Source organism: Lepus europaeus, chromosome 18 (genome assembly GCF_033115175.1).
Source record: "Lepus europaeus isolate LE1 chromosome 18, mLepTim1.pri, whole genome shotgun sequence".
Lineage (NCBI taxonomy): Eukaryota > Metazoa > Chordata > Mammalia > Lagomorpha > Leporidae > Lepus > Lepus europaeus.
Window position 1 is genome coordinate 49,179,442 of NC_084844.1, and position 15,381 is coordinate 49,194,822.

A 15,381-nucleotide genomic window follows, 5' to 3' on the forward strand; every position below is an offset into this window, starting at 1 on the left:
TCAGCCAGAAAGGGCTTCTCATCCTCCCTATCACCCTGCACGTGGTGACCCTTCAACTCACATAAGGACCCACTCGAGAGACTGACATTGAGTTCGGACTCCAGAAAACCCCCAACAGTGAGAGCCGCTGACTTGCTTGGTGGCAGCTCAGCTTTCCAAATCTGAAAGGCTTAGAACTCGGCCTTTGTCCCTTGCTCTGGGACTCACACACCCTGCGCAGGAGAGGGAGGGCTGTGGAAAGAGAATTCTCTCCTTTCCAGTCCAGGACTAAAACTAGCTCCCTGGTCAGGATGAGTTTTCGGGGGAAGGAGAGGAACCTCGAATTTGGGCTTAGAATGTGGTCATGCCTCCTTCTCCACCAGACACAGTTCCACAATGGCCCTCCAGTTACAGAGGTCAGTGCTGGGGGTCCCCTTCTAGTCCCAAGGAACTCCTTCTCCCGTCCTTGCCTGTTAGTCACCTGTCATCCCAGGCCATCCGGTGCAACTTCCCCCATCTTATTTGCAGCTCCGGGTCAGGAAGCTGGAAAGAGGCAGCAGGCGATTTTCAGAATGAAATCTGTTTTCCTAACCCTCCTGTCACAGTCATTCATACCCAACATGCTGAAGCATATTTTTAGTCACTTTGCAGAATTTAAAATACACCTCGAAGGCTCCAAGAAACACCAGCTTGAGGATTCACTCCGCTCACAAGAGATGGTGTGCCGGGTGCCTCGCGCTATGTCACAGGTTGGCTATGCCATGACTCACTGCGGCCAACACCTTCGCATGATGCACCTGCTGGTGGACACAGGCTGGGGAACAGCCTGCAGTGATGTGAGTGCCCAGCCCTAGAGGAAGCTGTCAGAGCCTGGGTCAGCTCCTGCCCTGCCTCTGACCAGTGATGGAGTCATTTCCGTGCCCTGGGACCTGCCAGATTTCTAGCCAGGTCTAACATTCTGTTCTCTGTATTTTATTTCTTGCAGGCTTTTAATTTCCATCGAAGCCCCAAAGAGAAGAGTGGGGGAAGCGTGGGGGCAGGGGGAGTGTTATAGCATCTCTGAGACGGGCCGTGGTGGTCACCAGCCCACGAGCTACCCCACCACTCTCCAGAGGAGACAGAGTGACCACTTCTGTGCTTCCACACTGTCCGAGTCCCACTCTCCCACCTAACCCCAGACAGAGGAGCCAAGACCCTGAGAGACAGCAGGGCGTCTTGTCCAGAGTGTGGTGGCCTGGGACCCAGCTGTGTCTTCCACCCAGGGCTTTGTGCTCCCCTGAGCGCACAGCTGGCAGTCTGAGGCCTGGGTGGGAGAGGCCCCTTCTTGGTTTCTGTTGGGTGCCCACGGGAGCCCTGTTTCTCCTGCCAAGGGCTGCCACTCTGTGGCGCAGGGGCAGGGTCTGGGGGTGCACGGTGGAATGGGCACGCGGGAGCCTGAGAACTGGATCCTGGGTTCCCTGGGGACCGGGGCGACACATAACCTTCCCGGCCTGGTGGAGGGCTGGCTCCTGGGCCAAGCCCTCGCCAGTCCTGCTCCGTGGTTCTTAGGCAGCCCTTCCTGAACCAATTAGAGCAGGGCGTGTGAGCAGCTGTTGGCGCCACAGGCTGTCCAAGAGGGGCTCCTCGTTCAACTGTCTGAGACCCTTCCCTCCAGGCTGTCCAGATACCCTAGGCTCGAGCCCTGAGCCCTCTCCCAGCCTCTGCCAGGAGTCCCCTGGGGTTGGGCGGCGGGTACGCAGTGGATGTGGGGGCGTCCCGCTTTCCGCCCGCACCTCCACTCTCAGGTCCGCAGCGCTCGGCCCACCCGCCCCGGGAGCTCGCCGGCTCCCGCTGCCGCGCGGCTACCGGCGTGACTGCGCCCCCGTCAGGCGGGAGGGGCCCCGCGGCCGGCTCGCCCCCACCCCCCGGGGCAGCACGTGCGGGGCGGGGCTGTGGCCCGAGCCCGGAGCCGATTGGGCGCGGGCCTGGCGGGCGGGGCCGAGCCGCAGCTGTCAGCCGCGGCAGCTAAGGCGGCGCATAGGGCCGAACGGTGGCAGCGCCGCAGCCGGAGCGAGGAGCCGACGGGGACCGGCCGGGATGGTGCAGCGGCGGCTCCGCGACGCACGCACGCTCTGAGCGGGCCCGGGTTGGGCTCCGCGCCCTCCGCGCCCCCCGCCGCCCCGATCCCGGCCGGCATGATGTGCCTGGAATGCGCCTCGGCGGCGGCGGGCGGCGCGGAGGAGGAGGAGGCGGACGCGGAGCGGCGGCGCCGGCGCCGGGGGGCGCAGCGAGGGGCTGGCGGGGGCGGTTGCTGCGGGGCGCGGGGCGCGGGCGGCGCTGGAGGAGTCGTGCCCGCCGACGATGAGGTGCAGACCCTGTCGGGCAGCGTGAGGCGGGCCCCGTCCGGACCTCCCAGCACCCCCGGCACCCCCAGCTGCGCAGCCGCCTCCAAGGGCCCCGGCGCACAGCAACCCAAGCCGGCCAGTCTGGGCCGCGGTCGGGGGGCAGCAGCCGCCATCCTCAGCTTGGGCAACGTGCTCAACTACCTGGACAGGTACACCGTGGCAGGTGAGCGAACCCCCCACCCGGCTCCCGCCCCTGCCGCGAGGTGTCCCAGGGGAACTTGGGGTCCAGGCCACCTTATCCAAGCCCTGCGTGGAGTCCCTAAGGGCTCTCTGTTCAGGTACAACCAGGCAAGTGACGTCCCCGAGCTTCGGGGGGCCGATCCAGAGCCATTGCTCCCGACTGCTCCAAGGGCCAAAGGTTGCAGGCGTCCCCACCCCTGGAGCAGCCGGCGCGTCCCCGCCAGCCTGGCCGGTCCATCCGTCGTCCTCCAGTCTCCTCCGCGCCCCCCTCCCGCCGCAGCCGCAGCTTCCCGGGCCTCTGCTCCTCTTCCCCCAGCCCAGGCCGTCGGTCCGTCCATGGCCAGTCAGTTCCTTCCTTCCTCCGTCGCCTCCACCCCCCTCCCCCCGCGTGCGTGCGGCGAGTGTGTGCGCCCCTTGCGAGTGTGCGCCGGGGAGACCGGGTGTGTGCGCGCGCGTGGCGGCGCCGCTGTGTGTGTGAGCGCGTGGCTGACAAAGGCTCCGGCCTGCGGGAGCCGAGGGAGGGGCGGGGCGGGTCCGCGGCGCCTGGGGACCCAAGATGCGGTTTGCAGCTGGCCGGGGCTGGAGGCCTGAAGACGTCTCCTTCTGCTCCGTGGCGCTTGGGGCCTGGGGCTGGGGGGCCTGGAGAAGGTGGGCCCCGTCTTGGGGAACCAGCCTTGCGCATGGGACCAGGATCCGTGGAAGAATGGGGCTCCAGGCTCAGATATGCCCCCGATGCACTTGGTGTGTGACCTTGGGCTGGTCTCTGTTTGTTTGCATCTCTTTCCCCATTGCTGAGTTGTTTGATCCCTGGATCCCTTGAGATGGTTGGGGCCCTGGGGATTCCTTCTGCTGCTCCCCTCTTGGGCTTCTCAGGGGTCTAGGGGTGGGAGACTTGCGCTAGGCAGAGCTGTCCGGATTGGGAATGGTGCAGCTTTGAGAAGCAAGGCAGCTGGCCTGGCTGGCCTGGGGGTGGGGAGGGGCCAGGTACTGGGCATCCGGTATGCTGGCCCAGGACTTGCCAGAGAGACAGAAAATTTTGGATAGACCCTAAAGACAACTCTGTGATGATTGAGAGAGCCCTGGCGTAGACCACCTGCCCCTGGGTGCCTTTCTCAGGGTCTCAGCAGCTGCCTCTGTTGAATGGAGTTTGGAGTCAAGTGGAGGGGAGGAAGCTCCCTCCTTCCCCGTTCCTGAGTTCCAAACCCTTGACTTTTCGCCCCTCCACTGGAGGGAGCTGTAGAGAGGGAGCAGCAGTGTCAGTCTCTGGGGGACCCTCCCCAAGTGGCTCTGGCTTTGGTCTCAGCAGAGGAGTGCAGAGCCGCCCCAAGTGTACCAAGCCCTGCCACACGTGTTCCGTGGCGCGTGGGGCCCAGGAGCTTCGGTGCCACTCTGTGGGGAGAAGTCAGAGGACACTGGGGGCCTGTGGTCAGGACACACGTGGGGAAGCCAAGGTTGGGAGGGCCCGTCTGGTGCCAGGTGGACCCGTCAGCCCATGCCTGGGGGAGAGAATGGTGCGGCTTCCTCCTGCCCCAGCCTGCCCCAGTGCACCCCAGCCAGTGTTCTTGGGGGAGCTCTGTTTAGCTCTGCCAGAGGCAGGGGCAGAGGCAGGGACCAGGGGCCTCAGGCGCTTATGTGCCCCCACCTTGACTTGGGCCCCAGCATCAGAATGGGGGAACACACAGGAGCTTGCTGGGGCGCTGACAAGGGGGTGCTGGGGAGCAGTGGCTCCGAGGGGCGTTGGGCAGCGAAGGAAGGGCCGGAAAGCCCTGTGCAAACACCGCCCGGCTGTGCGTCCCTGCCCGCCCCACCCCGCCCCCGACACACACAGATTTCCTTTCCGGATAAGCCTGGCTCCCTCCCTCTCTCCCTCTCTCTATAGTAAACTCCCTCATCCCCCCCTGTTACCACGTTCAGTTTTTAGGAATATTTACGGTCTCCATGGTAACTGCCAGGGCTTGGTGTGTCTTCTGCCAGTGCCGGGGGAGTGCTCACCCCAGACCCGAGCCCACCTGTTGCTGACCGGCCCACCCGGGCCAGAGGCGGGGACTCAGGCTGCTGCTCCGTGCATGCCCTGTGACGTGTGTGCTCACCTGGCCCCTGAGAACCTCGCACTGCGGCCCAGCTGTCCCACCAAGGACTGGGAGGGGGGCGGGTTCTCATTCTTTAAATCCTACTGTACATTTTTTTTTTTTATGGTATAGATCAGCTCTGTCCAAAGGGAATCTAGCGCAAGCCACATGTTAATTTGACATTTTCCAGTAGCCAGATTTTTAACAAGTCCAAGAAATAGGTGCAGTACAACTCGTCCTATATTATATTTAACTCAGGGTCGCTCTCATATGTCAGTATGTAATCAACATGAAGACTATTAATCGGGGATTCTGCCTTCTTTGCCACAGCAAGTCTTGCAAAGCCAGCGCGTGTCTTACCTTCACAGCGCTTGTCAAGGTCACAGTGGCCGGTGCGGGGCAGGGTCGAGCCCGGGCTCTGCAGCCCACCAGCTGTGTGCCCTTGTAGACGCCACCCGTGCCTTCTGTGTGATCACTTCCCCTCTCCGCCTCCCGGGCAGAGCAGAATGAATGGGAGGGGCTCTGAAACACCTGGGAGGAGGCCAGACTCCCAGGAGGGCGTCCCAGATGCCGCCTTCTCTTTCATGCTCTCTCTCTCAAGCTGTGCCGCGGGCCACACTGCCCTTGCCTTGCTCATCTGTGTTGATGACCGTCCCTTTCAGGATGCTTTGCAACCCCCTCCCTTCTCCAGCGGGGCTGCTCTGCAGCCTGGGACGTGAGGAGCTCCTGCCCCAGCCTTCCCAGTGCCACCCAGCTAATTACGGCCTCTCCTGCTCCCCATGAGAACCTCCCGAGGGCAGGTGAGGAGGGCCAGGCTCTCCTGGCTCCTGCTAATGAGCCTTGCCTCAAGTGGCTGACATTGCGGTAGGCCACAGACCTCGTCCAAAGGCCTCCCCGTGCAGACGAGGCCCCTGCCATCCAGAGGTCCGTGGCTCACTCGGTGCAGGGGGCCGGGAGGTGGGGGCGTGCCCCGCTGCTGGCCTGGGAAGGGGCAGGTGCGCGCCCTCCTGGGCAGGTGAGTTGCATTTCAACTTGGCGCAGGTGGTTTGAGCTTCCCTCAGGCTCCCAGCTCCTGCTCCCGTGCCCCCTGTGGCAGCCACCCCCTTGAGCCCACCCTGGGCTGCCAGGGCAGAAGAGGGACTCCTCAGGCCGGGGTCCTGAGCCCCGGGCCTGTCGGCTCTCCTTCCTGCCACCAGAGTGACCTCTGCCCCTGTGGCTCCCAGCAGAGCGGAGGGTGGACGGCGGCGCTTTGCAGGAGGGAGCTTGGGCTGTGATTACGGTTGGTAAATGAGTGACTATGTGAGAGAACTAAGTCCTTCCCTGCCTTCTTGGGGGCACCTGTCCCCTTCCCCGACCTGTGTTCTTTCCTTTGATCCAGCCGGTGGCGCACTGGGCACTTGGCTTGGATGGGGTGGGGGCTGGCCAGGAGAGGCAGAGCCCTGCCCTGGGGGAGTCCTTTTCTGCCAAAGAAGCCGAGATCGGTATCCATGGCAACGGCTCACTCACACGAGCCCAGAAGGAGAGATGAGCACAGGGACCCAGCCAGGAACACAGGCCTGGCGGGGCGTGGGGGCTTCCCTCGAACAGCTGAGCCGGCGTAGGAGGGGGAGCTGCCAAGCTGGGGCTCCCTCTTCCCCACACTTCTTTTTTCTCTGGCTTGTGAGTCTGTCCCGGGCTGACAGGTGGGGGAACTGAGGCACTGTGGCTTTCTCTCTGGATGAGGTCTACCACCTTCAGCTCCGCCCTTTGGGTGACCTTGGCCTGGTGCTGTGGGGAAGTCCCAGCTTGGGTCTAAGGGATGAGGGCAGGCAGTGTTTCCACCTGGGAGAGTGTGCCCCCAGGTGAGCCAGGGTGCCAGTGTCCACCTGCCCGACCGCCAGCCGGCTCTCTGTTTCCTTGCCCTGTTTCCTCCTCACTGCCCACGGTGCTGCTGCCCTGCCCAGGAGAATGCTTTGACACTCACTGCCAGGCTGCTTCTGGCCCTGGCCTGTGCCTCAGTTTCCCATGTTGTGAATGGGGCAGGCAGGCTGCAGGTGACAGCCTGGGCAGAGTGGGGGCTGCCTTGCTCACAGAGCACAAGGTCCTATCCCTTGCACAAAAGGAAGCGACTCTTGTCCCCCCACCCCGGGGTGAGTGTGCCTGGCAGGCATCCCCAGCAGGAGGTGAGGATGAGGGAGGCAGAGAGAAGGCTGGCTGCCTGCGCCCCAGCCTTGGGCATCTTGGCGAGCCCCGTCTCCTGGGCTGAGCCTCCTGCTGCTGGCTTTGCCTGCCTTTGCCAGCTGTGCTCTGTGCCCTGGTCTTAGAATGCACAGGGGTGACTCTGCCCCTCCCTTGCTGTGGTCCAGATCCCCAGGGGAGCATCGGGACAGCAGGCCTCAGGAGCTCTGGTGTGCTGGTCACTGCTCTGCCTGCTCCTCCCTCCCCCAGGACAACCAGCTGCCAGCCTCAGGGTCCCCTGGTGGGTCTTGGCAGGTGTCGGGAAGCTCCCCGGGTCTCTAGGCTGACTCCTGGTTTAGCCACACCCTGTCCGCTCTCCGTCAGAGCTCCCATCCCTGTTTCTGGTCTCCCTCCCCCTCCAGCCTCGAGGGGCTGGGCTGGTCCTAACCTTGACTCCCACACGCATGGAGGCTGGCACGGTCCTGTGCCTTGGTGACTGAATGGCAGACTTGCGCAGCCCTGGCTGACCCAGTGGGCTGAACGGGCACTGGTAGGTATGGATGGCCCAGGATAAAGACCAGGCCCCTGCTGCCAAGGCCAGGGCTGGCGCTGCCCCTTTGTCTCGAGCAGGGCATACAATGAGCCTCCGGGAAGGAAACGGAAGAGATGGCCAGCGGCAGTCCCTGTCTGCCCAGTCCTTGGCCTTGACAATGGGTCCCTCCGCCCCCAACCCCACAGAGTGACTTCCCTGCACTTGAGGTCGAGGGCTGGCCAGCTCTGCTGTGTGACCCGAGGCACACCCTGACCCTCTCTGATCTCTGAATCCACGATCGATGATTTTGTCATCTGCTTGTGTGAAGCAGAGGCCGCGTGCTCTCCCGGTGGCTGGGAGGTTGATGAATGGGGTCCCGAGAGAGCCACGGCTGACGGCAGATGCATTTAGAGTAGAGCAAGAAACAAGCAGGAGCAAGGGCCGAGCCAGAGCCTGGCGGCTGGGGAAGGAGCCCTGGCCTCCTGCCGTCCACGCAGTCCTCATTCTGCTTGGAGAACTGGATGGGGCCTCCATGCACCGTGTACCGGTCACCGGGCCTCGTAGTTCCAGGAGCTCTTTGTGGTCCTCATCAGGGCCAGGCACGGGTTTGCTGAGTGGGGCCCGGAGAGGCATGATTAAGCTTTGTATACTGTAAAGGGCTGTGCCTGGGGAAGCGCGGCCTTAACTGGTCACGTAATTGTTTTGAGACCCACGTGAGGACAGCTGGGGTGGGGGTTGCGCAGAGGGCAGTTGCAGCCTCTTTGGGGGCTGAAGGTGATGAGCACAGCCCAGCTCCTGCCGGGGCCTATGGCCTCTGTCCCATTCACCTTCTGAATCCCAGAGTTCGTTCCATCTGGGAAGTGGGAGCTGGAGGCGTGTGGGTGTGGCCTGCGGAGAGGTCTCTTACCTCTTCCCCGCCCTCTCCATCAAGCCGCTAGCCACACCCTCATGGGTCAGGCTGAGGCTGTAGCTTCCTTGCACCCGGCCCCTGGCGATCTTGGGAGTGCCCGGACCAGCACAGGGCCGGGGAGGCTGAGCTGGGAAAGGAGCGGCTGTGCAAAGCCCCCAAATTGCTAAGGCCGAGTCTGGTTCCAGGAAACCAGCCCCAAATGATAGACTAGGAGTGCAGGACAGAGGCCCGGCAACCCGGCCCCGCCCACCCTGGCTGGGAGACACGGGGAAGAGGGAGGGCTCGCCGGGCTGGGGGATGGTGCCTCTCCAAGGCTGGGGCGGGGGTGGTCTTTGGGCAGAGCTCTGGCGGAGCAAGGGCTGTTTTTCTAAGGGGCCGGGGCTCTGGGCTGGGGGCCTCATCTTCATGGGCCGTCAGAGGTCCCCAATGTGCTGTCCCGGCTGTACTGACCCAGATCTGCAGGGTAGTGCAGAAATAGGGACCTTGGAGCCTGCAGAACAAACTTGGATGCAGGGAGGTACCCAGCAGGGTGCATAGGACCCCTGGACTCCTTCTCAAATGGGCACCCTGGGGCTCAGAGCAGTGGCCACACCTGGCCGCTGGGGACAGGATGTTGCCCTGTGGAAGCTCAGGGGTGGGGTCCCTGGATCGGGGGGCTGCCTCAGCTGGTGGGGGTGCCGGCAAGGACAGGCTGTGGTTTCCCGGCCAGGCTTCGCCGTCCAGAGCCAGGTCAGCAGAGCCAGGCGCTCAGGCCTCTGTAATTACTGGGCGAGAGCTGTGGCCCAGCACCGGAGTAGGGGTGAGCCTCCCAGAGCGAGCCAGCTTCGAGGCCTCAACATGGGGAACAGGGTCCCTCTGAGAGGGACGGGCACATGTCTGTCTCCCTAGGCATCTGCCCCCATTTTCGAGAACAGAAAACTGAGGAGGGACTTCCTCACTGTTCTCAGCTGGGGCTATGTCCTGCCCCGCCAGTCGGGGATCTTGGGTAGCGTTTATGCCGTTTATTGAGTCCCTACTATGTGCCAGGCATTGCTCTGAACACCTCTCATGGATGAAGCCCCTTAAGCCTCACGACAGCCGTAGGAGGCAGGTGTTAAAATTAAGTCCCCTTAGGGAGGAGAAGCTGGCGCAGGCAGGCAAAGGCCTCGCCCAGCAGGGAAGGTAGGAAGCCAGGATTGAAACCCAGATGGTGTGCTCTGGGGCCCGTGCTCCTGAGAACTGGGCTAAGCTGCCTGCTGCCCGGAGAGAGGCTCAGGCAGGGTGAAGGTGGTGTGACAGCGACTGTGCTGAGGGGACAAAGGCGGGCGCAGGTGGCCTGTTCCAGCTGACGAGACAGGAAGGGACCGGTGGGTCCTGCTGTCCGGCCTGAGCCGAGGGCCTCCCAAGGTCAGTGTGGACTTCCTCTTACACCTGGGCCTTTCTGAAGACTGGGAGGTCAGTGAGCTGGGCTGGAGGAGGCCAGGAGGCCTGGGGTCTGGATCTGGCTCCACTGGGCGGCAGGGCGAGGGCAGGTGTAGGGGATGGGTCTTGAGGGACCAGCAGTAATGGGAGTCCTGCGGGCAGTCAGGCACCCCCCAGTGGGCGTGACCTTGGTTCTGTGGGAGGATGAGGCCAGTCTTCACAGGTGGAGGTGGTTGGCTCAGGAATGGCACACAGCTGTGGCGGAGGCTTGTTAGCCATGATGGGCAAGTCACAGGGAGCTCGGATCAGCTGGGTCAGTGCCTGTTAACCCGGAAGTACATTTGTGGGTGCTTGGAGAGCTGGGGGGCCCCCAGGAAGCTGCTTTTTAACAAACACCCTCCCTAAGACTTCTACGCGTTCCTAGGCGGGTTTGAGAACCACTAATCTTTCCAGGGTCTTCGTCTACACTGGGAGAAAGGCAAGTCCAGGGAGGTGAGTGGTCCCACTGCGTGCTTTCCCTGTGCCCAGTGAGTGTGTACACGTGTGTGTGTAGTGTTGGGAGAAGAGCCAGGTTGGGGTCGGGTCCTGGAGGCCTCCCATGCTAGGAGCCTGGGGCAGCCACGCTCAGTGAGCGAATGCAGGTGCAGAGTGGTCGGTCTATCTGTGTGTGCACCGCCCTTGTTAGTCACCAGTGGAGTTAGAGGAGACCATGGGTGATCCTGGGCTGACAGCCCAGATCCTTGAATCCAAAAATGGCCCCATGGTCTCTGGAGCCCTAACCCAGGACGTGGAACTCGGCTGGAGACCCTGAGAGCCATGAGGTGAGCTCAGGGGTGTGCGGATGGGCTGGCAGGGGCTGGAGGTAAGGGTCGGTCCCGGGGAGAGGCCACCCTGCGAAGAAGGGAGCCCTGAGGATGAGGGCGGTGAAGGGCTGACTTCCAGGTGTCTGGCTTGGCCGTGGCCGTGGCCGTGGCGCTGCTGAATCCGGGTCCGGGAAGCTGGCAAAGCTGTGGGGTTGGTTTCAGGAGCTTCAGCTGTGGCGGGAGGAGCAGAGTTGATGAGAGGTGGGAGCTGATGTGCTGGACGCCGAAGCCAAGGGCTGACCCAGCGCTGGATCCCTGCAAGGCGGGGGACGGGTGGCCTGGGCCATGGGCACCCTCGCCTTGGACAAGAAGTGAGACGTCCAGGGGCTCGGGAGGGGTGTAACCATTGCCAGCGGATGAGAGACTTCGGGTGTTCTGATGTTCTGGAATGTTCTCTGGGGCCAGGTGGCAATTGTGGATTGGCTTTGAGGTGGTTGCCTGGAGAAGCTTGAGCCGTGGCCGTGGGTTGGCTGGGGGCTGACGGTGCGGGAGCCCCACCTTGCGTGGCCTGGGGCTGGTGGGCTGGCGGCATGGGCCCGGCCTGCGCTGTGGCAGGCCGCTGCTGGGCGTGAGGCCCATGCTGTGACCTACCAAACCTCAGCCTCCAGGAAGGAGGCTAAAAATAAGGCTGTGGTGACAGAGGGAGGGGGTGGTGGGCCTGCGCCAGGCTGGAGCCCAGAGGAAAATCTGAGGCGACCAGCAAGCTGCTGTGACACACACTTCCCACGCCAGTGGCCAGCGGCCTCTCACCCTCCTGTGGCCATGGCCAGAAGAGGGGAAGAAGGCCCAGAAATGTTCACAAGGGCCTGGCCTTGGGCTCTGCTCCCTGGGAGGTTTCTCTGCCTGGACCCAAGGCCTCGGACCCAAGGCTGGGCTCCAAGGGAGAAGGGGTGTGGGGGAGGGCATCCACATTTTCCTGTGTCCTCATGGGGTTGAGACTGTCCAGGGCTTTCCAGGGACCTTGGACTCCCTTTGGGATGTGGAGGAATGTGCCTCCCTCTTCCAGGGGCTCTCTGCAGTAGAGGAAGTCAGGGAAAGCTTCCTGGAGGAAGAAGCCAATGTTGGAGCTTGAAATCATTGTATGGGAGCTGGCGGTTGGCATCTCATATCTGAGTGCTTGGTTCGAGTTCCAGCTTCCTGCTAATGTACCCTGGCGGCGGCGGGGGCGGGGGCAACAGATGATGGTCCAAGTGCCTGGTGCCCTGCCATCCATGTGGGAGACCTGGATGGAGCTCAAGGCTCCTGGCTTCAGCCTGGCCAAGCTCTGGCTGTCGTGGGTATTTGGGGAGTGAACCAGTGGACGGAGGAGCTCTGTGTCTCTCTGCCTTCCAGATACATAGATAGAAAGTTTGGATGGGGAGGTGTCTAACTGGATGTGCCGCGAGGAGCTGTGGACACGTGCCGTCCTGTGCACGTCCCTCCCAGCATGCACTTGTTACGGCTTGAGGTCCCCGCCCAGGGCTGTGGGTGGGGCCCCTCCTGTCACCTCCCTTCATCCTCCCAACACCAGCCCTGGGACAGCCCCTGTTCTGGGTTCTGGAGTTGGCTCACCGTGTCCCTGGCCTCACCTGCGGCCTGGTGGGGGAGGGGGGGATGTTCTCCCTTCCACCCTCACATCCACCCCACAGAAATCCTGTGGGCCCCTGGCTGGGGGACAAGAGCAAGCCCCGCGGAGGCCCCCTGGTGCAAGAGCTCTGAGACCTGGGTGCTGCTGGGAAATGTGTACTTGGTTGTCTTCCTGTTCCCTGGCACACAGCTCCGTAAACTCTGGGGGCCTCGAGTGAGAAGCAGGTCTCTCAAAGGCGAGTGAGCCGGCCTGTGGTCTCGGCTGCTGCAGGCCGGGGCTGGCCCCTGGGAAGACCGAGGCAGGGCTGCACGGCTGGACTCCCGGGTTCATCCCCCGCCCTCCAGAGAGGGACTGAAGGTGGAGTTGGTCACCAAGAGCCAATGATGCAGTGAATCACTCCGATGTCCATAAACCCCCAAAAGGCTCCCGGAACACACGGAGACCGTGGCAGCTCCTGGGCTTTTCTCCACGCCTTGTCCCATGCACGGCTCCACCTCTGTTCTCCTGTATGATAAACTGGCCCGTGTGGCCCTGAGGTCTGTGAGCCGCTCAAGCAAATGACTGGAGCCCCAGCAGGGGTCCTAGTTGGTAGCCAGCCGATGACAAGCCCCGGGACAGCAGTGTGGGCCTGCAGCTGGCACCTGAGGTTCAGGGTCACAGCCTCGGGGACTCAGCCCTTGGCATCTGATGCTGCCTCCAGGTGGATGAAGTCAGAACAGACTTGGGCCCGAGGACAGCCGGGTGGGCTCCGCGGCCTCCCTGCTTGCTTGTCGGGTAGGGGGGTGGCCTCTGCCTTGGCTGTCCGAGTGTTCCGTGTCGTGCGCCGGCAGTAGGGAGTAGCGGAGTGGATTGTGCCACCTCAGTATTCTCAGTCCTGGTTTCAGATCGCCCCTCTGCATCCCAGTGTGCTGAGTGACACGTGGCTTCGCGTCCTCTGTGGAAAGGGGAGGACGGTCACACCAGCACCGCGTGCAAGGATGCAAAGATCCCCCGTGGAGCCTTGGACGGTGCCTGGAGCTCAGCAGGAACCAGCCAACCAGTGGCTGTTAGCTCCTGGCCATGCTCAGTCCCAGAAGTCCATATCCCCGTCTTCCTGGCACAGGAGCTAACACGAGGGGCCATGGAGAATGGGGGCAGCTAACTTGGTAAGGGTGGTGGGAGGGGAGAGGTCGGGGAAGACTTCCCCCACCCCCATCTGCACTCACTCTTAAGGGAGCAGCAGGACTGGGTGCAGCACACGGGACTGCCGGGATAGCAGAGGCCCCGTGTGGACTTGGGGTGTGGGCAAGAGGGGTGGCAGGGCTGAAACTGCAGCCTGTGTCCCGGTGGAGTGCTGGGGAGCCACAGGTGAAGGTGGCTCAGAGATGGATGGGACCACGCAACAGAAGGACCGGGTCGCGGGCTGGATGGCGAGTGAGATCAGGCCTGTTCTTGCCACCTGCCAGCCCCCATGGGGCTCTGGGCCTCTGAGACAAAGTCGGGGCCCTTGGAGGTCCCCCTTTGGTGGCCCTGCCACTGCAGGCGCAGGACCAGCCCCCGCCTTCTGCCTTCAAGGCAAGGCCACAGTCCCGCAGTGGTTGTTAAGTCATTAACAGCCTCTCACAGCCTCTTCATTACGGGTAATTATGGTGATCCACTTGGGGCATTAACAAGGAGGGGCCAGCTCCTCGGGCTGTCAGGCTGCTGGGGATCCCAGCCGGCTCCAACCTAGCATCCTGGGAGGGCGATCGGCCCTGCCCGGGTCTACAGAATGATGGGGATGGTCAGCTCTGCCCACCTGTCAGGCTTAACCTGCCAGGCCTCAGTGTCCTCATCTGTCAAGTGGGGGAATAGCACCGGCCTCCTAGGCCAGCTGAGCATCAAACAGGTCAGGACGCAGTTGATAAACCATGGTGAAGAGCTCTGGGCATCCTCAAGGGCCTCTTTTCCCCGTCTTGGGGGGCTTCCAAGGAGAGGGAGGGCCCTTCTCTTCTGTTCTCCCCTGGTCTCCGTGCAGATGTGTGTTGTCAGGGGGCTCTGGCCCAGGTCCTGTTGTCCTCAGCAGTTGAGGCAGGGGTGTCTGGAGCCAGCAGGGCTGGGGGTTGTGCTTAGGAGGCCTGGCTTCGTGCTCCAGGGGAGAGGGGCCCAAGACTGTGCCGGCCCCCAGCAGCCATGGATGTGAATGCCGGCAGCCGCGGGAGGTGTCTCTGCATTCCACCTTCCCCCTGGGTGTGCAGGACCCCACTGGGGGAGTAGAGGAGCTCACACACCCTCCAGGAGTCCCCTTCCCCAAGGAAGTAGGTCTGGAGCCTCACCTGCTGCCCTGTGCATCCTGGCTCCTGCACCTGAAACTTGGTGGTCTCGGTTATAATTCCCAAGGGCAGCTGGTGTGTGTGTGTGTGTGTGTGTACACAAGCGTGTGCACAGGTATGAGTGAGCCAGTGGGTGTTGCTGCCCCACGGACAGAGCCTAGGTTGGTGCTCAGGTCCCAGCGCCTGATCTCAGGCCAGGCTACCAGTGAGCCAGGGGCCCAGGCTGCCAGACAGGGGGTGCGGCTCACCTGTTTCCACAATTCAGATCTCTGTGGTGGTTGAGAGGTGGGACCCCAACCCTGGGTTGAGCTCCGAGAGGGAGCTGGACCTTTGAGGTCCCCAGAGGCCTGGAAAGACTGGGAAGGGTGGAGGCCACGGCAGAGAGAGTCCTGCTGAGGGGCCCAGGGTGGGCTGGGCCAGGCCGCGACTGGGGTCTCCCTGCTGGGGTGGGGTGGGGTGGAGAGGGAGCCGGGAGCCAGATTTCACTGCTAAGCATCCCCTATCTTCCCTCCAGGGGTCCTCCTGGACATCCAACAGCACTTTGGGGTCAAGGACAGAGGCGCCGGCTTGCTGCAGTCAGGTGAGGCCCCCTCCCCGCTCCGCTCCCACTCTCACATCAGCGTCTCGGGTCCTCCTCTCTCCCCTAGTCCTGACTCTGTGAACAGTGGGGGCCCTGCACCCGAGTCCTGCCATTGTCTCCCACAAATGGCGCCAGCTCGCCGAGCCTCTACTGCTTTCCTTGAGAACAAAACGAAGGCCTGCCACCTGCCTGGAGGGGCTCTGGGAGCTGAGCGAGAACGCAGGCCCAGGGCCCAGACCTCAGAGTGCCCTTTTGCTGGGGTCCCGGGCTCCGTTGGGATCGATGATGCGGGGTGCACTCCGAGGAGGGCAGGGGGGGGACCTTGGGAGCTGGGGGAGGCCGCCAGAGCCTTGGTGCCCTGTTTGTATCATTCTGTCTCTTCTACCCATTTCTTCCAACTCTGGGAATCAATTCTTAGATGACAAAGCAGAAAATGCCACTTAGGCAGCCCCACACCCAGGGCAAGAG

The 15,381-nt window shown here is 62.9% G+C and overlaps 1 protein-coding gene across 1 annotated transcript in view; it reads left to right on the forward strand.

Moving 5' to 3' along the window:
• Positions 1-2,138: 2,138 nt before the first annotated feature.
• SPNS2 (SPNS lysolipid transporter 2, sphingosine-1-phosphate) overlaps positions 2,139-15,381 on the forward strand; it is a 33,183-nt gene continuing 19,940 nt past the window's right edge. The window contains exons 1-2 of the mRNA XM_062215754.1: positions 2,139-2,526; positions 14,848-14,913. Coding sequence (XP_062071738.1) covers positions 2,154-2,526; positions 14,848-14,913 — 439 coding nt within the window. The 5' untranslated portion in view covers positions 2,139-2,153. The remainder of the gene's footprint in view (positions 2,527-14,847; positions 14,914-15,381) is intronic.